At 42.0% G+C, this 16,333-nt stretch overlaps 1 protein-coding gene across 4 annotated transcripts in view; it reads left to right on the top strand.

Annotated features, from left to right (window-relative positions):
* The window catches only part of LOC134340815 (CMP-N-acetylneuraminate-beta-galactosamide-alpha-2,3-sialyltransferase 4-like), a 157,437-nt gene that overhangs the window by 88,719 nt on the left and 52,385 nt on the right, over positions 1–16,333 (top strand). For all 4 annotated transcript variants that reach the window (XM_063038351.1, XM_063038350.1, XM_063038352.1 and 1 more), the window contains 2 exons: positions 9,821–9,889; positions 9,995–10,095. In XM_063038351.1, coding sequence (XP_062894421.1) covers positions 9,821–9,889; positions 9,995–10,095 — 170 coding nt within the window. The remainder of the gene's footprint in view (positions 1–9,820; positions 9,890–9,994; positions 10,096–16,333) is intronic.

Raw genomic sequence — 16,333 nt, 5'->3', positions numbered from 1 at the left:
GAATCACCCTCATAAAACTTCCTCCCACAAAAGTAAGATCATATGAATAAGATCAAAACCACAGCACACTCATATTTCATGCTCCATCCCATTGCAATAAAAGTTAATGTTACATTTGCCTTCCTAATTACTGGGTGGATCTGTTAACTAATCTGCGTTCCATCTCCATGGATATCGATGCCCTTCCATACAGCAGCATTCTGCAGTCTTTCACTTCTTAAATTGATAAAATCATTTCAGCAAATATTCTCCAGCCCACCCCAATTCAATCATACTCTGTGCATTAATATTTGCTCATTAACCTGTCTATATCAAAGTTCAAAGTAAATTTATTGTCACGATCATATGTCACTAGATACTAACCTGAGATTTATTTTATTGCCAGCCTTCACAGTAGAACAACAAAATACAATAGAATCAATGGAAAAACTACACACAAAGGCTGACAAATAACGAATGTGCAAAAGAAGACAAACTATGCAAGTAGGGAAAAAAATAATAGTAATAATAAATAAGTAAATAAATTAGACTGAGAACATGAGTTGTAGAGTCCTTGAAAGTGAGTCCATAGGTTGTGGAATCAGTTCAGTGTTGAGGTGAGTGAAGTTATTCACACTGGTTCAGAAGCCTGATGTTTGTGGGTTAATAACTTCCTGAATCTGGTGTTGTGGGACCTAAGGCTCCTGTACCTCCTCCCTGATGGCAGCAGCAAGACAAGAACATGGCCTGGATAGTGGGGGTCCTTGATGATGGATGCTGCTTCCTTGTAGATGTGCTGAGTGGTGGGGAGGGCTTTTCCTCTGATGGACTGGACTCTATCCATCACTTTTTTGTAGGCTTTTCTGTTCTTGGGCATGGGTGTTTCCCTTCCAGGCCATGATGTGTCCAATTGGGATACAATCCATCGTGCATCTGTAGAAGTTTGTCAAAGTTTTAGTTCACATTGCGAACCTGCGCTGCTGTGTATTCTTTGTGATGGTACTGATGTGCTGGTCTCGGGACAGATCCTCTGAAATGATAATGCCAACAAATTTAAAGTTACTTCCAATCCCCTAATGAGGACTTTTCACAGGCTCTTTTCATGGACCTTTCATAGGCTCTTTTTTTCTTTGTGTTCACATCTTGCTTTCCTACCTACTGTTGAATCATAAGACAGAGGAGCAGAATTAAGCTATTTGGCTCATCAAGTCTGTTCCATTGTTCCATCATGGCTGATTTACTTTCCCTCTCAATGCCATTCTCCTGCTTTCTCCCTATAACCTTCAACACCCTTACTAATCAAGAACCTATCCTTTAAATAAACCCAATGACTCTGCCTCCATAGCCATCGGTGGCAAAGAATTCTGCAGATTGAAGAAATTCCTCCTCATCCCTGTTCTGAAGGGATATCCTTCTATTCTGATCTTGTCCAGTATTGGAGACATACACTCCGTACCCACTTGATCAAAGCCTTTCAATATCGTCAGTAAACCTGATGATAATACAATTGATCCCATCATTCAGTAATGTAGATTGCAAATGGCTGCGGCTTAGCCTGATCCCTGTAGCAACACATAGTTACATTTGTTATCTGAAAGTAACCCATTTACCCTGACACTGTTTTTCTTAAGTTAGCCAAACTTCAATTTATTTGAATATAGTACATCCAATGCCATGAGTTTTGTGTAGTAACTTTTACATGGTACCTTTTTGAATAGTTTGGTAATCCAAATTAGTTGCACAGTAATTTTCCAGACATTGTTCTTAAAAATCATTAAGAATGGATTCACACATTTTCCCAATGACAGATTTCTATGTAGCCAACCAATAATTTACTGCTTTCTGCCTCCCTCCTTTCTTGAATAGAAATGCTACATTTGTAGCCTTCCAGTTCCCCTTCTGGAGTCGAAGTAATTGGAATGTCATCATCCAGGCACACCCCATCTCTGCAGCTACTTTTATTATGAACTTTTCATCCAGAACATTTTGTTCAGGGGACTTCTCATTCTGGCATCCCATTGATTTGCTGGCACTATTTACCTCGCTCCACCCTCTCTTTGCCTCCAGTTTTTGACCAGTAGTTAGGTTCTTCTAGAATGAGACAAAATGTTGGCTCAACATTTTTACTAATTTTGTATTTCCAAGTATTAATTCCTGGTCTTTTTTTCTAATAACCACCATTTACATTAACCGTTCTCTTTCTTTTTATATACTTATAATGTGCCTGCTTTATGTGTCTTGCAAGTTAACTGTCATTAGATGTTACGTATCATGACAACAACCTTTCACTCAATGTTGTCAACAAAACAAAAGAGCTGAACAATAACTTCAGGAAGGGGTGGTGAACATGCTCCTGTCTAGATCAATAGTGAGAGGGTAGAGGGAGAGCTTCAAGTTCCCAGGTGAGAACATAGAACAGTACAGTTCGGCCCACTATGTTGTGCTTTTAACTTACTTCAAGATCAATCTAACTCTTCCCTCCCAAATAGCACTCCAGTTTTCTTTCATCCATGTGCCTATCTAAGAGTCTCTTAAATGTCTCTAATATGTATACCTCTACCACCATATTTTCCCACAGTCACCTTAAAAATATGCACTCTTGTATTAGCCCTTGCCTCCCTGGAGAAAAAGGTACTGGCTGGTCACTCTATGCCTCTTATCATCTTACCACCTCTATCAACACACCTCTCATCTTACTTCACTTCATTCCCTATTTTTTGTGTACACATTTTACTAGAGTATTGTTCCCTTCTACAACCATTGCCCCTCCTTTCCTTTCTCAATTGTATGGACTAACAGCCTGTCATTGTCCAACCACATTGATGTTTTGGCCAAGAAAGCTCTAGTTGCAATAGTCTCTACTTCCTCAGCAAGCTAAAGAAATTCAGCGCGTTCCTGTCAATCCTCACCAATTTTTGATGGACCATAGAAGGCATTCTGACTAGATGCATAATGGCTCTGCATGTAGTCACAAGAAACTGCAGGATTAAGCCTCCCCTCTATGGACTCTGTCCATACTTCTTATTGTTTCTGTAAAATAGCTATTGTAATTAAAGACCCCTCCCATCCTGGACAATCTCTCTACTCCTCTTTCCCATTGGGCAAAAGATGAAAAAGCATGAAAGCACATACCACCAAGCTCAAGGACAGCTTCTATCTAATTGTTATCAGAATTTTGAACTGACCTCTTATACAATAAGATGGCCTCACAATCTACCTTGTTAAAATCTTGCACTTATTCAGTAGCTTTGACACTTTATTCTGCATTGTTATTGATTTACCTTATTCTAGCTCAATGCACTGTGTAATGATTTGATCTTTGTGAACAGTATACAAGCTTTTCACTGTATTTGGTACATGTGACAATAACACTGGACAGCAATTTTTTTAAAAAAATTGTTGCGTCCTCAAACTTTCTGTGGTTATGATATGCTGCTTGAAGCTGAACACAAATATAATTTCAGACTACTTGTGTCACATAGGACCTTGGAGAAGCAAGAGAATAACTTTTATTGAATATATTCTTTTTAATTGCATAACACCACTGACGCTTTGCCATAGTTCAACTAAACTAAAAATGTTTTGTTGATGATTTTCTTTTGTATTCGGTGTCTGGGGTTTCTCGCTTAAGTATCCAACAATAATCAGCCAGTATTGATAGATACATAGAATAGTACAGCACAGTACAGGCCCTTCAGCCCACAATGTTGTGTCGACCCTGAAACCCTGCCTCCCATATAAGCCCCCACCTTAAATTCCTCCATATACCTGTCTAGTAGTCTCTTAAACTTCACTAGTGTATCTGCCTCCACCACCGACTCAGGCAGTGCATTCCACGCACCAACCACTCTCTGAGTAAAAAACCTTCCTCTAATATCCCCCTTGAACTTCCCACCCCTTACCTTAAAGCCATGTCCTCTTGTATTGAGCAGTGGTGCCCTGGGGAAGAGGCGCTGGCTATCCACTCTTATCTATTCCTCTTATTATCTTGTACACCTCTATCATGTCTCCTCTCATCCTCCTTCTCTCCAAAGAGTAAAGCCCTAGCTCCCTTAATCTCTGGTCATAATGCATACTCTCTAAACCATGCAGCATCCTGGTAGATCTCCTCTGTACCTTTTCCAATGCTTCCACATCCTTCCTATAGTGAGGCGACCAGAACTGGACACAGTACTCCAAGTGTGGCCTAACCAGAGTTTTATAGAGCTGCATCATTACATCGCGACTCTTAAACTCTGTCCCTCGACTTATGAAAGCGAACACCCCATAAACTTTCTTAACTACCCTATCCACCTGTGAGGCAACTTTCAGGGATCTGTGGACATGTATCCCGAGATCCCTCTGCTCCTCCACACTACCAAGTATCCTGCCATTTACTTTGTACTCTGCCTTGGAGTTTGTCCTCTCAAAGTGTACCACCTCACACTTCTCCGGGTTGAACCCCATCTGCCACTTCTCAGCCCACTTCTGCATCCTATCAATGTCTCTCTGCAATCTTTGACAATCCCCTACACTATCTACAACACCACCAGCCTTTGTGTTGTCTGCAAACTTGCCAACCCACACTTCTACCCCAATATCCAGGTTGTTAATAAAAATCACGAAAAGTAGAGGTCCCAGAACCGATCCTTGTGGGACACCACTAGTCACAATCCTCCAATCTGAATGTACTCCCTCCACCACCACCCTCTGCCTTCTGCAGGCAAGCCAATTCTGAATCCACCTGGCCAAACTTCCCTGGATCTCATGCCTTCTGACTTTCTGAACCTTGTCAAGTACCAATTGCCCTGATACAGTTTTTCCATGACCGCAATGTCCTGGTGAAATCTTTCACCGTGCTCGTCACTGACAGCACCAAGATTTGCAGGGAAGAATTCTGAATGGGAATGCAGAAAATGAATCTTTAGTGACATGTTGCATTTCATGGTTTTGCATGCTTGAAGCATGTTGCCAACCAGCTGCACATAGTTTGGTGCCCTGTAGTTGCCAAGAAAAGTTTCAACAATACCCTTGAATGCCTTTCATGTGACTTTCTCCAGTCCCACCAGAAGTTCTTTGAATTGCCTATCATTGATGACCTGTTTGATTTGTTGATGAACAAAAATGCCTTTCTTAATCTTGGCATCGGTTATTCTAGAAAACATCTGTCTCAAATATCGAAATCCTTCTCGGAAATTTTTGTGCCTGATGACAGCAGATTCCATCCTTGCAGTCTTGAACCCAGTAATTCTGCTTTTGCCTTTGACAAACCCAAGTCTCCGACCAGGTCATTTAACAGATTGGGTTATTAGATGAGGCTCACTTGACATAAAGGGTTCACAATCTGCACCAGTATCAGTGTCATTTTCCATTCCTGGCTCGTGTATCATGACATCTTTGCCTGTCTCCTCTAGTCTCCATGTCTCTGGTGGCTTCATGTGACACAGGTCTCATGACTGAAGGGAGATTGGGGTATTCAATGGATTTCCTGTTTAGCAGAGAAACCAGACACACTGGTCAGACAGAAGTAGCAGTCTGTCTCATGATCCTTCTGCTCCCACCATATCATTGGGGCAGTGAACGGCATTGACTTCTGAGAACCTCTGAGCCAAGTGCTAAGATCGGCTGCGCATGTTGCGCAACAAATGTGAGGAGCCCTGGCTTTGTCTTGGTTGCCAATTTTACACCCTAAGTAGAGCTTAAAGGCTTTCTTAATAAGTGGAGTCATGTTCCCTCTTGTATACTCGCCACAAATATAACAGGAAGTATCGCAGCTGTTGCAACATTGGTGAGACATCTTGCTATCACAAGTACTCCTGAAAATACAATTTCTTTGTTATAATGAGTGCGCACAATAAGCTACGCGCATAGAGCATGCGCATCAACGCGATTGCAAACCGATATACATGTAAACGCAATGCATGGAACAGTGCGCATGATGCTTTTACACCCGCTCTTAAATCTGTCCTGCCATGCAGTATCTGCCCTGACTAAGCATTCCCAGGCGAACCTGGACAAGATAGAAAACTTTTCAGCTTAATTGTGGGCAACATTATAATTGACTTGACTTGAATTATGAACTGAAATAAGAAATATAGGCAATTTTTTAAAATGTTGCATTGATAGGGAGATTTCATGGAGATTTTCATGATCAGCAGCCCAAAATCCAAAAGATACACCCGAAGGTATTCAAGAAGCAAAACTTTTGTTGTCCAGTGTAATGGACCAGATTGATCAGATTAGTTTGTTATCATATACACCAGGATGTTAAGAAATTGGTGAAACTCACTGAGTAAATGGTATACATAGCAATAATAAATACAACCATAAATTCAGTGCTGAGCACAAAACAACACAGTATTGCAAACTGAAGAAGTCAAAAAAGAAATCTAAAGTGATGATAACAGAAGAGGTAGAATTAAGGGCTTGAATACGTGGTAGCACCACTGCTAAGGTGTGTGAAACAGTTGATTGGTTCAGAAGCCTTCAGCAGAGGGGAAGAAGCTGTTCTTGAATTTGGTCATCCAGGTCTTCAAGCTCCTCAAAGTTAGAAGAGAGAACGTCCAGGGTGGCAGGCATTCTTGCCTGACACTCCTCACCTTCCCGATGCAATGCTCTGTGGAGATGGACTGATGGAAGGAAATGATGTGCCTGTGATGGACTGGGCAGTGTTTAATACTACCTGCAGGTTCTGTCAGTCCAGAGCAAAGCACTTGCCACACCAGGCTGAGATGCAACTCGTCAGGATAACTTTCTATAGCACATCTGTAGAAGCTTGAGAGAATCCTTGTGGGCAAGCTGAATCTTCTCAGATGCCTTACTGATGTGCTTTCTTGATCACTGCATCAGTATGGAGAGAGCAGGTGAGGCTGTTGGTAATATGGACACCTAGAATCTTGAAGCTTTCAAACACTTCTGCAGATAATGAGGACAGGGTTGTGTCCACTACCAATCCCCCACCCACCTGTCCAATTCCTTACGTCCACACCATGTTCTAGCAGTTCCTAATCTTCTGCCCCGCAAACTATTGCTGTAATGTATCGTTAAAATAGTGTACTCTGTCTTTCACTTTGAAACCAAATTTGATTTAATAGTTAGCTAGGAATACACAAGAATATGTCATAAATTTTATTGGAGCTATTCTATTTCTCTTGCTGTTATCTGTGGTATTGCTGGTCTATGGCTCTGTGTGGGTCTTTCAAGTTAACTAACAGGCCAATTATATTGTGTATTTTTTTCTCAAGAACACTTGTTAGTGAAACGCTACTGTGACAAGTACATTTTACACTATGTTCTCATTTCTCATTATCCATTGACTTATCTTCCCGGATCTCATATTCATAAGTTGGCCCCAAGCAGAACTTTACATTTTATGGGGGGGACACCAAAAGATCAGGAATATCTACATGTTCTTCTGAAGTCAGTTAACCGTGTGTGGTAGAAACTGGGATCTGGAGTTTGTCGCAAGAGCAGGAGCCCAAAATATTGGCTCAGTATTGGCTTGTTTAGACATTGAAAAATTACTTGCAAACTGATATATCTCTGGAAAGGTTCATTGTCAGCAGCTTTAGTGGTACCTGTGTTTTTTGCTATCTGTTGCTGCAGGCATACATCACTAACACTTAAGAAACTTAAGAACATGGAGCAGGAGTCAGCCATCTGTCTCATTGAGCCTGCTCCATTATTCATCAAAATCATGATCTAGCCATGGACCCAGCTGCACCTACCAACCCTTTTACAAAAACCCTTAATTCTTTGCTGTGCAAAAATCTATCTAGCTGCTTCTTAAATATATTTAATGAGGTAGCTTCCACTGCATCCATGGGCAGAGAATTCCACAGATTCGCTACTTCCTGGGAAAATACCTAGCAAGAATTAAAGAACTCCCTATACCTTGGGAGAATTAAAGGGACCTTATTGTAGTCCCTTTATTATGAGAAACACCATCACTTACAGGTTCAATGTATTATAGAGAACTCCAATATTTAATATTTAGACTTCAAGAAAAGCATTTTGCACATGTTGTTAAATGTCTCTTGCCTTGTTTTGATCATTGGTATGAGTTTGGTAAATCCTTAATATGCTTCTGTGATGCAGCTTATTGCTACCCATTTTTGAGATGGAAGTGCTTCATACTCAATACTGTTGATTTATCCATACTCAATATCCTGTTCCAAATTTCAAAATATACTTTTACATAAAAATTCTAAAGCATATAACAGACATTTTCACAACAAGTAATGTTATTCATTAATTAACATTAACACATCAGCAGTTATCCATTTACAAATTTAAAGTAGCTCAGGTGGTTTTAACACAAAGTAGTTACACTTAAAACCTTATAAATGTGCTTTATGGCACTGATGTCCTACATAGAAACAGAGAACATATGTCCTATCACATAACTCCAAGGCATAAACAGCACGGGGTTGATATGCAGTTAAACTTTATCTATACAGTCAGAGCAAACAATCCCAGAATTGGTGCAACAAGAATTAAATAGTCAGGTTCCCTCCACTCTCCTTCATCAAACTTGCATTGGTAAGGTATGGCAGGGATTTTGGGTTTACCTCTAATTCATCAATGCAATCCTTTGACGAAGTAGCTTTCCATTTTCCATTTCTGGTGATTGCAAAGGATATATTTGCTATTTCAGATCTAAACTATTGGACCTTTAAAGTATCCTGAATATCGCTGGCTTTTGTTCTCCAACGCTAATTGACCTCATAGAAGTTGCATTCTATAGTGACAGCTGCCTGTGTGGTAAAGGTAATACGGAGGTCCTCAATTTAGTCCGACTGTCTATGAAGAGATGTCAGTATATTTCCAGCTTGGCATAGTGTGTGGTTTAGATGAAAACTTTGCCACTTACATTCCTGGGTAAATGTTCCTCTTGCCATTCTGGTTGGTTTTGGGATGCGCAACAGAAGCAGTCCTGGTGAGTCTCTGCAGTTCATGCCTGACATCTGCAGCATGTTGGTGAGGAGGTGAAGGTGGAAGGTCAACTGAATTAGATTGAAAGTAGCCAGAAAATGTAGTAGGTACTCAACAGTTCTGGCAATATCTGTGGAACGGCAAACAGAATTAACATTATAGATAAGGAAGGGGTGGATAGGACTGAGGCCAGGTCTGCTTGTGAGAGGAGGTACAGGAGATTGTGAGAGAGACTGAAAATGCTTAGATGATAAGAGAAAAATTGGGGAATGTTACAAATAGAAGCAAAATTGGTCAATCCTGGTAGATAAAGTAGGGAATTCAATGTTGAATCCTGAGGACTGAAAGGATCTTGCTGGAAAATGAGATTCTGTTTCTTGATCGTCTGTTGGGTTTTATGTGAGAGGACAAAGCACAAGAAACCATTGGGAGCAGGATGAAGAATTAAAATAGCAGGCAAATGGAAGCATACTGTAACCCCAGCAGACTGGACATGGGTGCTCCATAAAGCACTAATCCAATCCGTGTGTTTAGTTTCTTCACTATAGGGTACACCATGTCATGATCACCAAATACATGGCACCGGAAAAACTGCAAACGAAGTGATGTTTCCCATGGAAAGGGTTTCTGGGTTCCTGAATGATGGGAGGGAAGTGGTAATAGGTCATGTACTGCATCTCCCGTGGTGGTATGGGGAAGTGCTGTGAGATGGGGAGTATTGGGGAGAGATGGAAGATAGACTGAAGCCATTCAAAGTCACCTGATAAGGACCGTTTGGGCAGCAGCATCAGGAAGGACTTTCTACTGCCAGAAAGAGTGGGATTGACGATCAGAGCTGAGAAACAAGATTCCCTTGTTCTCTGCCAAACAGGTTCTCTTGCTTATGAAAGGGCAGCAGGTTGGCCTATTAAAATTTGTCTTTGTTTAGTTACAGCATGGAAGAAAAGGACTGCAAAATTGGGTATTCTGCAATGTACAGTCAACGTGTTATATTAAAGTAAGTCATCTCTTTATTTTTCCAAAACACTTCTTTCAGTCATTGCTCTGGAGTTTCTTGGTTATATGTTTGAGCTTTAATTTTTTGCCTTAACTTTTGTTTCAGTTTCACAAGAAACACAGAGTTATTCTTAAGTTTAAATGATGTTTGGTGGAAGGAGAAAAGCAATCCCATCCATGAATTACCATATGGAATTAAAGGCACTGGTGAGAAGTCTTTCAACACCCTATTCCCTTTAATCATGGTTGAATAAATTGTCCGAGGGTGGGCTGATGGTGAGTGTTGGGGTGAGACGAGGAGGGAGAAGTGGTTGGACATATGAACACTCTGAGTATTTTACTCCTCCTGGTCTGTGTTCAGACATTACTCAATTCATTTCTCGTGACAGCTTTCACTCTTTGATGTCCAGAATACTGAGTTCACTATTTCCACTTGAGAGCCCCTTCCCTGCCCCATGTGAAGAAATGGTGGGCAGAGAAGGGATTATTATTTCAAAATATGGCCAATAGATATTTGCGGGTGTATTTTGCAGGTCTAATGCTAGATGTGCTCAAAAAGATCTTAAGTGTCTTACAGCCCAGACACCACATTGATACAGATCATTGTGCTCCTATCTGTACTAATTCAATTTTCCAGCACTTTGTCCATAGCCTTCTCTGCCCTGGCAATTCAGTGTTCATCCAGGTGTTTTAATGCTGTGACAATGCTTGCCTTGACCACCCCCTCAGATAGTTCCAACCACAATCTGTGGGGGAAAGAAATCATTCTCAAATCCCCTTTAAACATGTTTTTCCTTGTGCAAAGCCTATTCCCTCTAGGTGTAGACACCTTTGCTGTGGGAAAATGTTTCTCACTGTCTATCCTATTTATACCCCTCTTAATTTTGAATAATTTTATCAGATCCTCCCCCTCTGCCTCCCTCACTCTGAGGAAAAACAAACCAAGCCTATCCAATCTCTCCTTGTTATTAAAACATACTATTTCAGGTAACAACATCTTGGAGAATGTCCTCTATGTCCTCGTCAATGCAATGGCATCCTATCTGTAGTGCAGCAGACACAGCTGTACACAGTACTGTTGTGTACATCTGTGGTTGCTGCACTACAGGAGGGGCACAGCTGTGGCTTAGCTAAGGTTTTAAATAGTCGTATCACAACTTCCCTGCACTTATATTCTGTGCCCTGCTAATGAAAGCAGGTATCCCATATATCTTGTTCACCAGCTTATCTACTTGTCCTGCCATCTTCAGGCTTGTATACGAAAGCCCCTTTGTTTCTCAAAACTCCCCAAGGTCCTACTATTCAATGTGTATGCCCTGCCCATATTTTCCCCTCCCAGGATTAAATTTCTTCTGCTTTGCTTTCCCATCTAACCATCTCATCAGAATTGAAATATCATCTCTAAGCTATCAGCAGCTGTAGCAATTTTCACCTACACATGCCATCCCTGCTAGCACCTGTGTGGATCTGGGTCTGACATAGCCTGCAGACCGCTAGGCAGCACATGGATCTGCAAATGGGCTCACCAGGAGACTCTCTTGTACAGTTGAGGTGGGAGCTAGTCTGTGAAACCAACATGTATGGAGCACTGACTGAAGCATATTTTGTGCAACCTTCTCAATGGGGCTCGTACACCATCTTGGCTTGTTAGCTAACTCTACTAACAGCCATGTGACTCAGCAGTGAGAAGGCCGTCTTTCATAAGCAATACACATCTAGGGTCAACCAAAGAAGGATGTTGGGAATTCCGATTAAGTGAACCTCGATTTGAGCGAATGCTGTGTAAATACTGCCCATACACAGTTATTGGTAGCCTAGAAATGACAGATCATACACCAGCATAAAATTAAAAAGAAAGTATAATTACCAATTCTCAACTTTATCAAACAGTTAACAGGAAATGAAAAAGAAAGATAAAAGGACCCATTGTAACTAAAGTGGTCTAAATGTGCACATAAACATTGGAGCTCGTTTCTCACATAGCTGGGTGTACTGTTTTACTCACAGCGCTGAATTCTCATCACCAACCAGAGGTAGAACTTCCCTTCTTGGAACCCTCCGCCTTGCAAAACACACCTAGCCAAAGGGTCTCTGTGTTTGAATGGGATCCTCCAGGTATCTTCTCTCCGCACCTCCTGCCAAAAGACCCCAAACCAGACTACTACCCTTCAGGAATATCTTTCTGATCAGTTCTCTAGAGCCTTTTCTCATATCCCACAATCCTCATTGACTGACACAACATTCCCAAGTTGGGCAACGTGGCTCCTTATCTTTAGCTGAAGCCAAAACACTCTTACCAGCAGGACACACTGCTTTTACAGAAAACTGCTAAAATAAAATACCTCACAACATAGCAGTAGAAATCTTAACCAGGGCATTACATTTGTTTTGTGCATTAATCTTCCTGTCATTTCTTAGCATAGTATTCACATTATTCTGTTTCGAAATACATTATTTATTTATTTTTACAATGATTAATACAGAATTATCTGCATTTTGGAATAGCTCAACATCAGATACTAAGATAAGATGATATCTCTTCTGCGTGGCTGTAAGGGATTGGGTGGTATTATATATAAATTGGGCTAGGGTTGAAGGGCACTCCATCATAATAGTCCCATCTCTATTGTACTGGAGCAGAATATGTGTCTAAAATAAATCTGTCAACATTCATTATTTTGTTTTGTCTGACTAAGCCACAATTAGACTGGTATTAAAATACAGTTGCAAAGACGGGGTGAAAGTCTTGTGCATTAGCAGTATGGTTTCCAGTAGATGCTCCTGCAGAATAAATCTTCCTAAGCTTGCTGCTACAAGTGAAATCCCAGTTGAGTAGTTGGCCTGGGACAAAATGTGACACTACTGGATTAGATGAGCTGCTTGTTCTGAGTCTAGAATGGAAGCGGTCCGTTACAGTAGCAGAGGGAGCTTCACTTTGAATTGACCTGTTATATTAACTTGGGAGTTCAGAATCAGGTTTGAGGTTACTGGCATATGTTGTGAAATTTGTTGTTTTGCTGCAATACGTAATAATAAAAAAGCTATAAATTACTATATTTATAAGAGAGAGAGAGAGAAACAATGTGTGTATATAAGTAAATAACGAATCGGGTACGAGGGGGAGGTGGGGCATTAGCGGAAGTTGGAGAAGTCAATGTTCATGCCATCAGGTTGGAGGCTACCCAGACGGAATATAAGGTGTTGTTCCTCCAACTTGAGTGTGGCTTCATCTTTACAGTAGAGGAGGCCGTGGATAGACATATCAGAATGGGAATGGAATGTGGAATTAAAATGTGTGGCCACTGGGAGATCCTGCTTTCTTATATTGGCGAGACCTGACCACTGATCTCCCTCCTGGCACTTATCCTTGTAAGCGGAACAAGTGCTACACATGCCCTTACACTTCCTCCCTTACCACCATTCAGGGCCCCAGACAGTCCTTCCAGGTGAGGCGACACTTCACCTGTGAGTCGGCTGGGGTGATATACTGTGTCCGGTGGTCCTGATGTGGCCTTCTATATATTGGAGAGACCCAACGCAGACTGGGAGATCATTTTGCTGAACACCTACGCTCTGTCCGCCAGAGAAAGCAGGATCTCCCAGTGGCCACACATTTTAATTCCACATCCCATTCCTATTCTGATATGTCTATCCACGGCCTCCTCTACTGTAAAGATGAAGCCACACTCAGGTTGGAGGAACAACACCTTATATTCCGTCTGGGTAGCCTCCAACCTGATGGCATGAACATCGACTTCTCTAACTTCCGCTAATGCCCCACCTCCCCCTCGTACCCCATCTGTTATTTATTTTTATACACACATTCTTTCTCTCACTCTCTTTTTTCTCCCTCTGTCCCTCTGACTATACCCCTTGCCCACCCTCTGGGTTCCCCCCCCCCTTGTCTTTCTCCCTGGACCTCCCGTCCCATGATCCTCTCATATCCCTTTTGCCAATCACCTGTCCAGCTCTTGGCTCCATCCCTCCCCCTTCTGTCTTCTCCTATCATTTTGGATCTCCCCTCCCCCTCCCCCTCCCCCTTTCAAATCTATTCCTAGCTCTTCCTTCAGTTAGTCCTGACGAAGGGTCTCGGCCTGAAACATCGACTGTACCTCTTCCTAGAGATGCTGCCTGGCCTGCTGCGTTCACCAGCAACTTTGATGTGTGTTGGTGATTGTTGTGATGACTTGCAGCGGACTGAAAAGCTTGAGCATGTAGATATTAATGAGCATGTAAAACTAAAACCACAAGGCTACTAAACAGCTTCCTCCCACAGGCAGTCAGACTGCTAAGTAGCTGCTCTACCTGACTCTGCTTTGGACACTTTTAACTTGCACTGGACACTTATAACTGATTTAACAGACATGTGGCTGTTGTATTTTCCTATTTATTGCTATGTTTATTATTTAGTGTTGCGTTTGTTATGTTATAATTGCACTGCTCCTGAGAAACGCTGTCTCATTCTGCCCTGCAGAGCTGATGTACGGTTAGAATGACAATAAAGTTTTTGAATCTTGAATCTTGAATATTAAGAAAGAGGATGTGCTGGAGCTTTTGGAAAGCATCAAGTTGGATAAGTCTCCAGGACAGGACAAGGTGTACCCCAGGCTACTGTGGGAGGTGAGGGAGGAGATTGCTGAGCCTCTGGAGATGATCTTTGCATCTTCAATAGGGATGAGAGAGGTTCCGAAGGACTGGAGGGTTGCGGATGTTGTTCCCTTACTCAAGAAAGGGAGTAGATAACCCAGGAAATGATAGACCAGTGAGTCGTACTTCAGTGGTTCGTAAGCTGATGGAGAAGATCCTGAGAGGCAGGATTTATGAACATTTGGAGAGGTATAATATGATTAGGAATAGTCAGCATGGCTTTGTCAAGGGCAGGCCGTGCATTACGAGCCTGATTTAATTTTTTGAGGATGTGACTAAACACATTGATGAAGGAAGAGCAGTAGATGTAGTGTAGATGGATTTCAGCAAGGCATTTGATAAGGTACCCCATGCAAGGCTTATTGAGAAAGTAAGGAGGCATGGGATCCAAGGGGCACTGCTTTGTGGATCCAGAACTGGCTTACCCACAGAAGGCAAAGAGTGGTTGTAGACAAGTCATATTCTGCATGGAGGTCGGTGACCAGTGGTGTGCCTGAGAGATCTGTTCTGGGAGCCTTACTCTTTGTGATTTTTATAAATGACCTAGATGAGGACGTGGAGGGATGGGTTAGTAAGTTTGCTGATGACACAAAGGTTGGAGGTGTTGTGGATAGTGTGGAGGGCTGTCAGAGGTTACAGCGGGACATTGATAGGATGCAAAACTGGGCTGAGAAGTGGCAGATGGAGTTCAACCCAGATAAGTGTGAAGTGGTTCATTTTGGTAGGTCAAATATGATGGCAGAATATAGTATTAATGGTAAGACTCTTGGCAGTGTGGAGGATCAGAGGGATCTTGGGGTCTGAGTCCAGAGGACGCTCAAAGCAGCTGTGCAGGTTGACCCTGTGGTTAAGAAGGCATATGGTATATTGGCCTTCATCAATTGTGGAATTGAATTTAGGAGCCGAGAGGTAATGTTGCAGCTATATAGGATCCTGGTCAGACCCCACTTGGAGTACCGTGCTCAGTTCTGTTCGCCTCACTACAGGAAGGATGTGGAAAGCATAGAAAGGGTGCAGAGGAGATTTACAACGATGTTGCCTGGATTGGGGAGCATGCCTTATGAAAACAGGTTGAGTGAACTCGGCCTTTTCTCCATGGAGTGATGGAGGATGAGAGGTGACCTGATAGAGGTGTGTAAGATGATGAGAGGCATTGATCGTGTGGATAGTCAGAGGCTTTTTCCCAGGGCTGAACTGGCTGCCACAAGAAGGCACAGGTTTAAGGTACTGGGGAGTAGGTACAAAGGAGATGTCAGGGGTAAATTTTTTACACAGAGAGTGGTGAGTGCGTGGAATGGGCTGCCGGCAATAGTGGTGGAGGCGGATATGATAGGGTCTTTTAAGAGACTTTTGGATAGGTACATGGAGCTTAGAAAAATAGAGGGCTATGGGTAAGCCTAGTAATTTCTAAGGTAGGGACATTTTTGGCACAACTTTGTAGTTGCTGTAGGTTTTCTATGTTTCTATATTACCTATCTACAGCCTTTTTTCCAATCCTGTGCAGTGGCCATTCCATACCAGGTGGTGATGCAACCAGTTAGAATGCTCTCCGCGGTACATCTGTAGAAATTTGCTCAAGTTCCTGAGGCAGACAAATGGTTATCTAAAATGGGAGAATGATTTGAACTCAATATTTATTATACATTGAACTTTCAATACTGCAGCTATGAGAAGCATCTGATAATGTGGAGTGGTCTGTAGACCACAGGCAAAACACTGCTTTATTTCTAATTAATTTAAGGATCAAAGGTAGAAGTTGTTGCTCATCCTTGGCTGCCGTTGGGTTGATGGTGTTCAG

Source organism: Mobula hypostoma, chromosome X2 (genome assembly GCF_963921235.1).
Source record: "Mobula hypostoma chromosome X2, sMobHyp1.1, whole genome shotgun sequence".
NCBI classification, from domain to species: Eukaryota; Metazoa; Chordata; class Chondrichthyes; order Myliobatiformes; family Myliobatidae; genus Mobula; species Mobula hypostoma.
This window is presented reverse-complemented; position numbering and strand designations above follow the sequence as displayed.